Consider the following 10567-nt stretch of genomic DNA (forward strand, 5'->3'; position numbering starts at 1 on the left):
CCCACTCAATGTAGACCTTAAATTACTGATTCATTGCCAAGATGAATTAAGTGCAGATAAAATACACTTACTATCTACTTGAAGTCCAAAATATGTTGACAAGTGAATTAATTAAGGTGTACTAAAGTGTGGAAGTGTTTTTGTTTTTATTTTTGGCAACTTGTGGCTTCATGGAAACAAGATAATATGCACTTAAACTATTTTGGGATCATTAAACTCCAATCAAAATATAGTTGCCCTCTGCCTTAAAAAAAAAAAACACAACTACAAATCATTGGTCTTTTAAAGCTGTTTTCCTTAATTCCATTTCAAAATACTAGCTCTGACCAATCTTTCAGCTAGTAAGGAAAGTGCAAATGAATACATATGGGTCTTTTGTGCTTATAAGTACACAAATTAAAGATTACAACATAGGTTCTCAAAGACCTGAGTTTGTGGTGAAAAATTAATGCTAGTGTTGCATACAGAATTAAGGTTTTGGAAACACTTAACAGCAAAATACTGCAAGAACAGAGTCATAAGCAAAGACAGAGGGAGAAATTGTTTTTAAATTGCTCCATTTAGCATTTCATGAGATTATAGTATTTCCTGCAGTACTTAGATTTCATCACTAGATGGCTCTACAAGTTTTCTTCAGGAAAGGAAATGTTTGGGTTTTGAATCAAGGTGCTTGCTTCCTAAAGGAGAAAACTACTTTCTAGCTTCCAGTACCAGAGTCGACAATTTTCTCCAGCCTCCTACCACCTCCTAGAAATTCTCCATCACCTTCCTTGTGCTAACGAAGAGGGTAGGAGAGAGGCAAGAACTTTTACAGAAACGCCGAATTATGCTTTGAAGGAAAATAATAAATTTATCCAACGAGTTAATTTACATAAAGTGATTTGCAAATTTCAAAGCACTACATAAATGCTACTTGTTATTATTATTATTATAAATCATCGTCACTTTTTTTCCTTTATTCCTTTCAAGACCTCTAACGATTCATTGTGTACACACCCTAAGTAAATAAAAATGATGCAACAGCGGAGTCGAGGACAGTCAGGAAGGCAAAGATGCATTAGCTTATATCCTCTTAGACTGGTAAGTGCTTCTTTCCCTTTCGTCTCTGTAAAGAATAATTAAAGTTAATGGATTGCACACCAGCGGATTCCTAATGCCCTTGGGGAAACAATGAAGCAGTCAAGTCCAACCCTAAGATTCTCTAGTACGTTTAAAGAAGCCCCCCATGTTTATGGGAGCCCTCTCATTTCAGTGCATCTTCTAGTACCGCGTTTTATTACCTGCAATCATGGTAATGGCTTGCCACTTCACCTTGGAGGACTTGCAGCTGACCAAGGAACAAATATTTAGTCTGGATTCCTCACAATTTTTGATTGAGTTAAAAACTCCTTCTTTAAAGCTTGCATTTTGAGTAAAAAAGTATCTATCAACATATTGGATGAATTTTCTCAGGAAAAATGTTATTGAAAAATTTCTTTGGAGATTTTATACTTCTATAAATCCCAAGGAAATAAAGTTTGGGGCGGATATATATTTATGCACTCTGAATAGTATCGATTTAAAAGAATAAAGAATTGTTGATTCTAAAATTGTAAGGAGTTAAAGTGGAGAGCTTTGGATTTGAGTAAGACTAATTAATCTAATGCCTTTCAAATAGACTAAAAAAAAATTCTTTGAACACCCCCCCCCCCACTCAGCCATGTATTTTTCAGACTGGGCTATATTTAACAAAAATGTCTTCAAAAATGACAAAATGTATAAGGGGAAGCCACCAAGAATAGAAATATCATATAATTTCTTAAAATTTCAATTGCCATGAAATGCGATGGATTATTAAACACATTCAGTGTACCATTTAGGGTTCCAAAACACAGTTTAATGCAAGATGATTGATATATTTTATAGTGAGCAATTTCCCTAACATGAACTTGAACGTATTCATCTCAATAAATGCCCCAGTAGAACAAAATATTAGCATTCTTTAAAAGGTGCAAAATAGTTCTTAAACCACCAATAAAGGTCTCGCATTGGCGGCCCTTACGAAAGGAGTTTTGTTTTTCCTTTCCACAAGACATTGGGCTTGGGCACAGTTTCCTTGTAGTTCCTCAGGAAAAGGTGTTCAGTGATTACCCCTTATATCCCAGAGCTCCCAGGCTGCGAGGCCTCGGATTCTATACACGTATCAGAGGCTCTGGGGCAGACTGGTTCTCTGGCTGTGTCAAGGTATTTAAGAAAACAGATGGGGGCGCCAAACGACAGCAATAAAGCTGCCCGCAGACTTCCGCTTCTCTTACCATAATTGGTCGTTCACTTCGCAGCCTGAACCAAATGGCCTTTGGACTACGTGTTTGATTCAAGGATTTGGTCATTATTTTCATTTCGGGCCCCTCGCAAAAACAGATAAAATTTTCTTAGGTAGCGGGAAAAAGATTTTTCAGGGTCTAAAAGAGGGAACCCAAACCCTGATGAAGGAGTCATTGATTTGGGGTGTACGTCTTTGCTTGCAGATTTCAACAGATTCAAGGTCTTATCTCTGGTCAGGACCTTGAAGGCTTCAGGAAAGAGTGGGAATATACATGTGCCGCTGTGGGGACATAGGATGGAAGGGTTATGATAATAAGCGCAGGAGCAACGGGGGAAAAACGAGGCAGAGTCTCTGGGCTTTGGTACTAATTTGCTAAGAGCCTGGGTTTTCAGCAGAGAAAGATCAAAACAGTGGTTCAGGCCTGAATTGGAGGTGGGGGGTGGGAGGGAAGAAAGGAAAGTCGGTTGCCATTGGTGGGGCAACTTATGGGTGGAAAAGGAGTGTGGTGAAAGTGTAAGATAACCGTGGGAGGTTGTTCGTGATATATGAAAGAGAGATATTTCTTCCCTTTGCCCCATTTAGATACCTATACTTCCTATTTTATATGTTCTCCCCCGTTTCTTGAAATTCCCCACTTTTGACAAAATTCGGACTACTAATTTTTTTTTAAATGATTGGATTTTTAAAGTAAGGTTTATGACTTTCTAGTGAGATTCTAGGGGGAAAATTCAAGCAGAGCACTTTGGTGTCGACGTTTTGATTATTGTCTATTATTGAAAAATTTACACACAAACACAATCTCCTCCCCATTTTCAGAAATATCTCTAATTTGGCCAGACTAAAAGAAAGATTATGGCTTAATTGGGATAGGCAAACTGCCTCAATAATTTGAACGTTCTGGAGATGGAGTCTGGGTTATAGTGTTTGATGTGGAGTGGGAAGAACAGGGCATAGAATGTGTGAGAATCAAGAGATTAGCTTTCGCTTGACCAATCGCCTTCCCAAGTATCTAACATTCTAGAGAAGGTGGTGAAACATTGCCATTTTCTTTTTGAGCCAGCACAAGGGAGCCCCGGAAACTTAGTTTTAGTCGATTCTGAGGTGACTTATCTGTTTGTGGTGTACAGGGGGTTGTGTTATGGATGTGAAGGCGACTCCAGAGATGTTGAAGTCTAAGGATTTACTTTCCTTAAGATGGTTGCCATCGGCGTCATTATGACTATCAAACTTATCCCACCGAGAAGCTCGGCTTGGAAACGTGGTACCTTAGAGTAGCCGGGAGGCATTTAAAAAATTCCATTCGCCTGGGACTAGCTTCGGGAAAATCTAATAGCTACAGGTAACGTGGCGGGGACCGGATAAGAAGGAAAAGAGAAGGAAGAAGGTGAAGAAGAGGAGGGAGAGGAAGTAGGAAGAGGAGGAGAAAGAGGAGGAGGAAGGTAGTAAGAGGGAGGGGGAAGTCACTGGGGTAAGGGGAAAGGTGGGGAAGAGATGGCGAAGAGACAAATTATTTTTTTGGCTATTGTGCTTTGGAACTGAAAAGTCGGTTACTGTACCGAAAATTATTCAATTCGAGAAGAAAAAGGGGAGAAAGTAGAAAATGCAAAGAATCAGCTCATAGGATGCCTTAAATCACAAATGTGCTTAAAATTATTTGTCGAGTCTTGCCATCAAATCGTATAGTGGAGTCTATTTTCCCCAGAGGACAAATCGTAGAAGAGAGGACCATCAATCAAAAAGGATTATAAAAGTAAAAACCCTAGAATTCAATAACCAAAATCTATTAGAAAATAAGAGTTTTCGTAATTATTTCCATTTGGACACAAGAGCAAATGCACTCCTTTAGTGCACAACGAGAGTTTTCTAAAACTCTACCAAGGAAGATTTTGGTTGGGGAGGGTGGCCTGAGCGAGCTGGGGAAGAAAATGGGTAGGAGAGAGCTATGAATCCTCTTTGCTAAAGAAAAAAATCATCTTTGGCTTTTCAATCAGAGAGCCCAGACCTAAAGAGAATGATCCTCTCCTTACGCAACCCCTTTTGCAACCTACTCCCCACTCCACCCCCACTTCTGCTTGTAAATTTTTTTTTTTTTAATCCTAGACAGACAATCTGCCCTGGAAAAATAAAAGCATTATCTATTATTTAACATGTGGCTCTGTCCGAGAAAAAATGAGGAAGAAGCTGCATCATTAGGACCTAAAAGGCAACAAAACAAAAATCAGAGCATAATGATGTCCCTAAATGAAGGGGGAAATGTGGCGCTGCTCATTTTATTAATCAGACTGTCAATTTCACCCCCAGAGGCCAAACCCCAGAGCAATTGAAGCAAGATCTGATCAGGCAAAGGACAAGAGCTTGCCTCTTCACTTCTCCTCTTTCCTTTCTTTCCACCTGGATATATTTGTCTGCTCCGAAGCCGCCTTCATTACCCACTGACAAGAGCTCGTATTTATTTGCTTATAAACCTGTTACAATAAATGATTATTCGAACAGCGTCATTCCTACCTTAATGACGAGCGCTACTTTTTTGATGAATGACATTTCGGGCTAGAAAGGATGTATGGGTCATTTTGACCAGTCATTCCCTCGCTTTGGCATCCCACAATTTTTACGCCTCCCTCAAAAAGAGATAATAATATTTAGAACCGCTCGCTGGGGCTGAATGTGAATTAGCCCCTGCTGCAGCTCATCATTAGGAAAGGACCAGCCCTGCAACTTTGACATTTTTTATAAAGCTGAGATGATGGAAAGAATAAGAAAAGAGATGATTCTGATGGAAAGAGGTCTCCACAGCCCTACAGCTGGCAAAAGATTTTCGAATTTATCCGACTCAGCTGGAAATGCGGTGCTGGAGGCCCTAGAAAATTCGCAGCACGGTGGTCGCCTCAGCCCGAGACTGACTTCCGCCTCCCTGCATAGCGCTATAGGGGACATCCCTGCCAAAGGGAAATTCGAAATAGACACTTTATTCAACCTGCAGCACCCAAGCAGCGAAAGCACGGTCTCTTCCGAAATTCCTCCGGCAGAAAGCAGGAAGAAAACGGGTCATTATTCCGAAGTTGCTCCAGAGGCAGATATGAACAGTGATGTGGAGGTGGGCTGCTCCGCTCTCCGCTCTCCAACAAGCCTCAGTGCCTCCCAGTTGAAAGAAAACAATAACAAAGGTAACTCGGGAATCTGCACGCCTTTCCCTCCTTTCCCTTTCTTAGTGTTTCTCCTTTTCTCCGGTTTTACAGATTATTCCGGAGATAACTCGCTAGCCCGTAGAGATACTTTTATCTGCTAAGTTATTTATCTATAAGAAAGCTCTTTTCGCTGGCTAGAGAGTCCAGGGATGATACAGTCTTGGGTGTGTTTATCTACCAAAGTGCATGGATGTACGGGGGACCGGAGACATTTATACAAGTCTCTCTGTACATTTGTATGTCTGTGTATATACTCAGAAACATATTCGTTATAGGAGTATGTACAATGCAGACTCAAAATAAAAACAAACGCACACCCAAATCCATCAAAAGAGTAGAGAACTCGTGGTTACCTAAATCAAAAGTGCTCTGATGGAGACTTACACTGAACAATTTGAGTAAGACTCTGAAATATATAAATATGGAAAGGAAATTTTAAAATTTGAAAAGTTCACTTCAGAATGGTTATTGCTCAATTTCCACTCATGAAAAATGGACATTATTTAGCTTCATTTTTTTTAAAACAAATTGGCTATTAAACTGGCATATGCCATTTTAATGGTATTGGGAATGTATGTGTGGCATGCATGCATATATGTATGCATAACATATATATACATATATATATATATTTCTTTTTGATTATGGAGAGGGAGACTAATAAGATAATCCTTTTGGTTCTTAAGATGGAAGTGTTGATGTATCTGAGAGAGAAATGGGAGGCAAGGATATATTCTGCTCTATAATAGTTTTGCTTCTAGTGAATGTTGCTTTCTTTGCCAATAATTAAGAAAAAACAAAGCTAAGCAGGAGAAACTGATTGAAGTTAGAGAGATATGGTTTTAACTGAGTGCTCTAGCCTCCCAAACTGTGCTTTCAGATGTCTGTTCTTTGGTTTAATTTGTCCCAGAATAACAATTGTGTAATTATTTAAAACTATCTAATTTACTTAGAATTATTTGGTTATGAAGGGATCCCAAAACTTTATTGATTCTATTAACAGCAGCAATTTGTAACAATGACAGCTACTATCAATTACATCAGTTCAGAGACTCAGTGGTCCCCCCTTCATAGGCATCTTTATTTAATCCATTCGCCGCCTACTGTGCCTGGAGTTTCCAAGCCCAAAATATTTATTTCATGCGTATTTGTTGGTTTGTTTATTAGGATATTCGGAGAGCAGTTCAGCTGCTACTACCACCCCTTCTTCCTCAGGTTCCGGCTTAACCAATCTGCACAGCAGTAATGCTCTTGGTAGTTCGGGCTCCGGGGCCGATCAGGTGAGACGCTACCGCACTGCCTTCACCCGGGAGCAGATAGCCCGACTGGAGAAGGAGTTCTACCGCGAGAACTATGTCTCTCGGCCCAGAAGATGCGAATTGGCCGCGGCGCTCAATCTGCCGGAAACCACTATCAAGGTACTACTATCTCAGAACTACTAGAAGGGTGGGTATTGCTGGGTCTGACATTGTCTGACATTTCCATCGGGCTCTTTGGGTGGTGGTTTGGTAGAAATCAAAAAATTCTGGTAACTAATTTCGATCCTTCCTTATTCCTGTACTTCTGTAATCTAAAAGATGAGTCAGATGGGGATAGATGTTTTCTCTATCCTCCCATCGGGCACTGATGTGGGATAGCAACAATAACGGAAAATAGAACAGCCATGGATTTATTGAATGATGCCAACAAAGTACGAATTCTCTTCTCCCAGCCTCCCACCTTTGTCCAGTGATAATTGTGTTCTTTGTTTCCCCACTGATGGATCTAAAGAGAAACTTTTCATTTGTTCTTGATATGGAAGGTTTATTTTCCATGCCACTCTTTACAACGCTAAAAATAAAATGAATCCAAATTTTTTTTTCTAAGAGAAAGTGATTTTCGATGTTATTTTCTATATGTGTTCTTTTCATTTTTACATATTCGCTACGGAATAATTGCTTACTCTATTCAAATGTCTGTAGTGAAACATGTCTCGTTTAGAGGGACAGGTTTTGTTTTATCTTGTTTTTTTGTTAGCGTACTAGGTGAAACTTGTGCGGGATGATTTGATGACCTTTTAGGGTATCTGAGGCACACCCGAAAAACAGAGAAGTCCCGTAAGCACAATGATAGGAAGTATTGTATTAAGTGGGGAGAGTTTCTCTCTCATTTGATCAGATAATTCTTTAATGGAGATAATCACGAATTATGTAGGTCATCGTGAACAGTTAGGTAAAGGAAAGATGTCTGTCTGTAAGGGGCTGCAATTCGGCAATTCAACGTATGTAGAACACAACTCAACAAAACCTTCCTGTGTATTAGTAACTGTGTCTGAAGCCGTATTAAAGGGTGTAGCGGTATTAAAGCATATATGCCTCAAATGCTGTGCCCGTGTTCCTCAAGTAAAAGCTTACGGTTACTTCTTGAGAATCCTAGTCAGCCCAGAATCCATTCGTAAATCCTTCAGTTGTAAGGAGGGACCTCCAAGTTGTATATCCGGGTGGTGGAAGGGTATGGATGTGGGATGAGAAAGGACCTCTGAGCGTTCATCTAAGTATAGATGTCAGAAAAGCATATACGAATAAATAAACAAGCAATTGGCCTGGACAATTCGAGACCTGGCACTTGGATGAGTGAGAACGAGTCAATGCAAACGTGGAGGTGGTGATGGAAGTGTGTGTGTGTGTGTGTGTGTGTGTGTGTGTGTGTGTGTGTGTGTGAGAGAGAGAGAGAGAGAGAGAGAGAGAGAGAGAGAGAGAGAGAGAGAGAGAGAGAGAGAGAGAGAGAGAGAGAAACAGAGAAATAGAGAGAGGAGAGAGAGACAGAGACAGAGAGACACAGAGAGACAGAGACAGAGAGAGAGAAGAGAGAAACAGAGAGAGAGAGGAGAGAGACAGAGACAGAGAGAGAGAGAATGAGAGGGAGAGAAGAGAGAGAGAGAGAAGAGAGACAGAGAGACAATGAGAGGGAGAGAAGAGAGACAGAGAGAGAAGAGACAGAGAGAGAGAAGAGAGAGGAGAGAAGAGAGAGAGAGAAAAGAGACAGAGAGAGAATGAGAGGGAGAGAAGAGAGAGAGAAGAGAGACAGAGAGAGACAGAGAGAATGAGAGGGAGAGAAGAGAGAGAGAGAAGAGAGAATGAGGAGAGAAGAGAGAGAGAGAGAGAGAGAGAGAGAGAGAGAGAGAGAGAGAGAGAGAGAGAAGAGAGAGAGAAGAGAGACAGAGAGAGACAGAGAGAATGAGAGGGAGAGAAGAGAGAGAGAGAGAAGAGAGAATGAGGAGAGAAGAGAAGAGAAGAGAGAGAGAGAGAGAGAGAGAGAGAGAGAGAGAGAGAGAGAGAGAGAGAGAGAGAGAGAGAGAGAGAGCTGTGTACATCTCCCTGCAGCTGGCTGAATTGCCTCCAGCTGTGACTAAGGCAAGGGCGAAAGGCTAGGCTCGGGACAGGGGCGATATGAGGACAGGCTGGGCAGGTGTGTTTATGAAAAGCAAAAAGAGTACGGTGATCGAAGTCGGAAGGCGTATTGTAGATGTCAGTGGTACCTCCAGCAAGGATGTGTAGTGTGATGTGAAGGATGATTGAAGCTGTACATGAGTGTATGGGATTGGGGGAATAGAAAATCCCTTATATTGGCTGCCAATAGTGGCCTAGGTCTTTCTTCTGGGTGTATCTCTGGTCTTTCCCTTCATCCATTCCTCCTTTTCGCTCTGCCCCTCCAAGGTGTGGTTCCAGAACCGTCGGATGAAGGACAAGAGACAGCGCTTGGCCATGTCGTGGCCCCACCCGGCCGACCCCAGCTTCTACACTTACATGATGACGCACGCGGCCGCCACCGGAAGCCTGCCCTATCCCTTCCACTCGCACGTGCCACTCCACTACTATCCCCACGTGGGTGTCACGGCCGCGGCCGCTGCCGCCGCGGCCTCAGGAGCCGCGGCTGCGGCCTCGTCACCTTTCGCCACTTCTATCCGCCCCCTGGACACCTTCCGAGCCCTCTCGCATCCTTATTCGCGACCCGAGCTACTCTGCAGCTTCCGCCACCCGGGCCTTTACCAGTCTCCAGCGGCGGCCGCCGGGCTTAACAGTGCGGCCTCGGCCGCGGCAGCAGCGGCGGCCGCGGCTGCTGCGGCCTCCTCCGCGGCGGCGGCCGGGGCGCCCCCCAGCGGCGGCTCCGCACCCTGTTCTTGCCTCAGCTGCCATAGCAGCCAATCGGCGGCGGCAGCTGCCGCTGCTGCGGCCGCGGCCCTCGGTTCCCGGGGAGGCGGTGGAGGGGGCGGCGGAAGCGGTTCGGACTTCGCCTGTAGTGCCGCTTCGCAGCGGTCTGAGAGTAGCTTCTTGCCCTACTCGGCCGCAGTGCTCAGCAAGACAGCGGTCAGCCCCCCGGACCAGAGGGAGGAGGCCCCGCTCACCAGATAACTAAACTAGCCCGCTGAGCTACCGGGGGTGGGACTTCGAACTCCCGCCGCTCACGCCTCTTCTTACCCCGTGTTTCGGGCCGCCGCTAGGGGGAAGTCGAGGGACGGCGGGGGAAAGCGAGAAAAGAAAGGAGGCGGGTGGGGCAAGAGCCACGATTAGGTTTCGGAAAAATTCTTTCTATTTTTTTATTCTCAGCTCGCCCTCTCCCTTCTTTTCTCGTCTCTCTCTCTCTCCCCCCCCCCCCCTTTTACATAGGTGTAATGAACTCTATCTAGGCTCGACGGCAGAAACCCAACCCTAAATTGAGTTATTAGTGACTTCCAGCCGGTGCTGGAGTTAATCTTGAATATATGATGAACTTAGATGGCCCAGAAGCAAGCAGCGATGATGAAGGAAACGGGAATGACTTATATTATTGCGCTGGGGGAGGGGAGGAAAGATACCGCTTCAGTCCTAGCGTTGTTTTTGGTTATCGTTTGGGGTTGGGAAAAGGTTGGGATTTTTCTTTGAATTTGAGCTTCTTGGCGGAGAGGCGACTCTTCGTCCTCAGTCCAGGAAGAGAGAAAGAAGGCAAAGGAGAGGTTTGGGAAAAGATTGTAAAGGTGGAAGTGGCGGTTGCGCGCTGGCCGGAATTTGTGAATGTGTTTATTTGGGAGGTGCGTGAGGAGGACAGAGAAGGAGGAGAG

The 10567-nt window shown here is 43.5% G+C and overlaps 1 protein-coding gene across 1 annotated transcript; it reads left to right on the plus strand.

The window, feature by feature from the left end:
• Positions 1-4541: 4541 nt before the first annotated feature.
• Positions 4542-9945, plus strand: EVX2 (even-skipped homeobox 2). The gene is made up of 3 exons (XM_074297413.1): positions 4542-5469; positions 6658-6908; positions 9186-9945. Exons 1-3 carry the CDS (start codon positions 5046-5048, stop codon positions 9879-9881), a joined length of 1371 nt encoding a protein of 456 aa, XP_074153514.1. The 5' UTR covers positions 4542-5045; the 3' UTR covers positions 9882-9945.
• The last annotated feature ends 622 nt before the right edge of the window (positions 9946-10567 follow it).

The sequence above is a fragment of the Sminthopsis crassicaudata genome, chromosome 3, assembly GCF_048593235.1.
Source record: "Sminthopsis crassicaudata isolate SCR6 chromosome 3, ASM4859323v1, whole genome shotgun sequence".
Lineage (NCBI taxonomy): Eukaryota > Metazoa > Chordata > Mammalia > Dasyuromorphia > Dasyuridae > Sminthopsis > Sminthopsis crassicaudata.

Coding starts and splice junctions, on each gene's coding strand:
- EVX2 (XM_074297413.1), top strand. CDS start 5,046: ATGATGGAAAGAATAAGAAAAGAGATGATTCTGATGGAAAGAGGTCTC. Junction 5,470..6,657: donor GAAAGAAAACAATAACAAAG/GTAACTCGGGAA, acceptor TTTGTTTATTAG/GATATTCGGAGAGCAGTTCA. Junction 6,909..9,185: donor TGCCGGAAACCACTATCAAG/GTACTACTATCT, acceptor TGCCCCTCCAAG/GTGTGGTTCCAGAACCGTCG.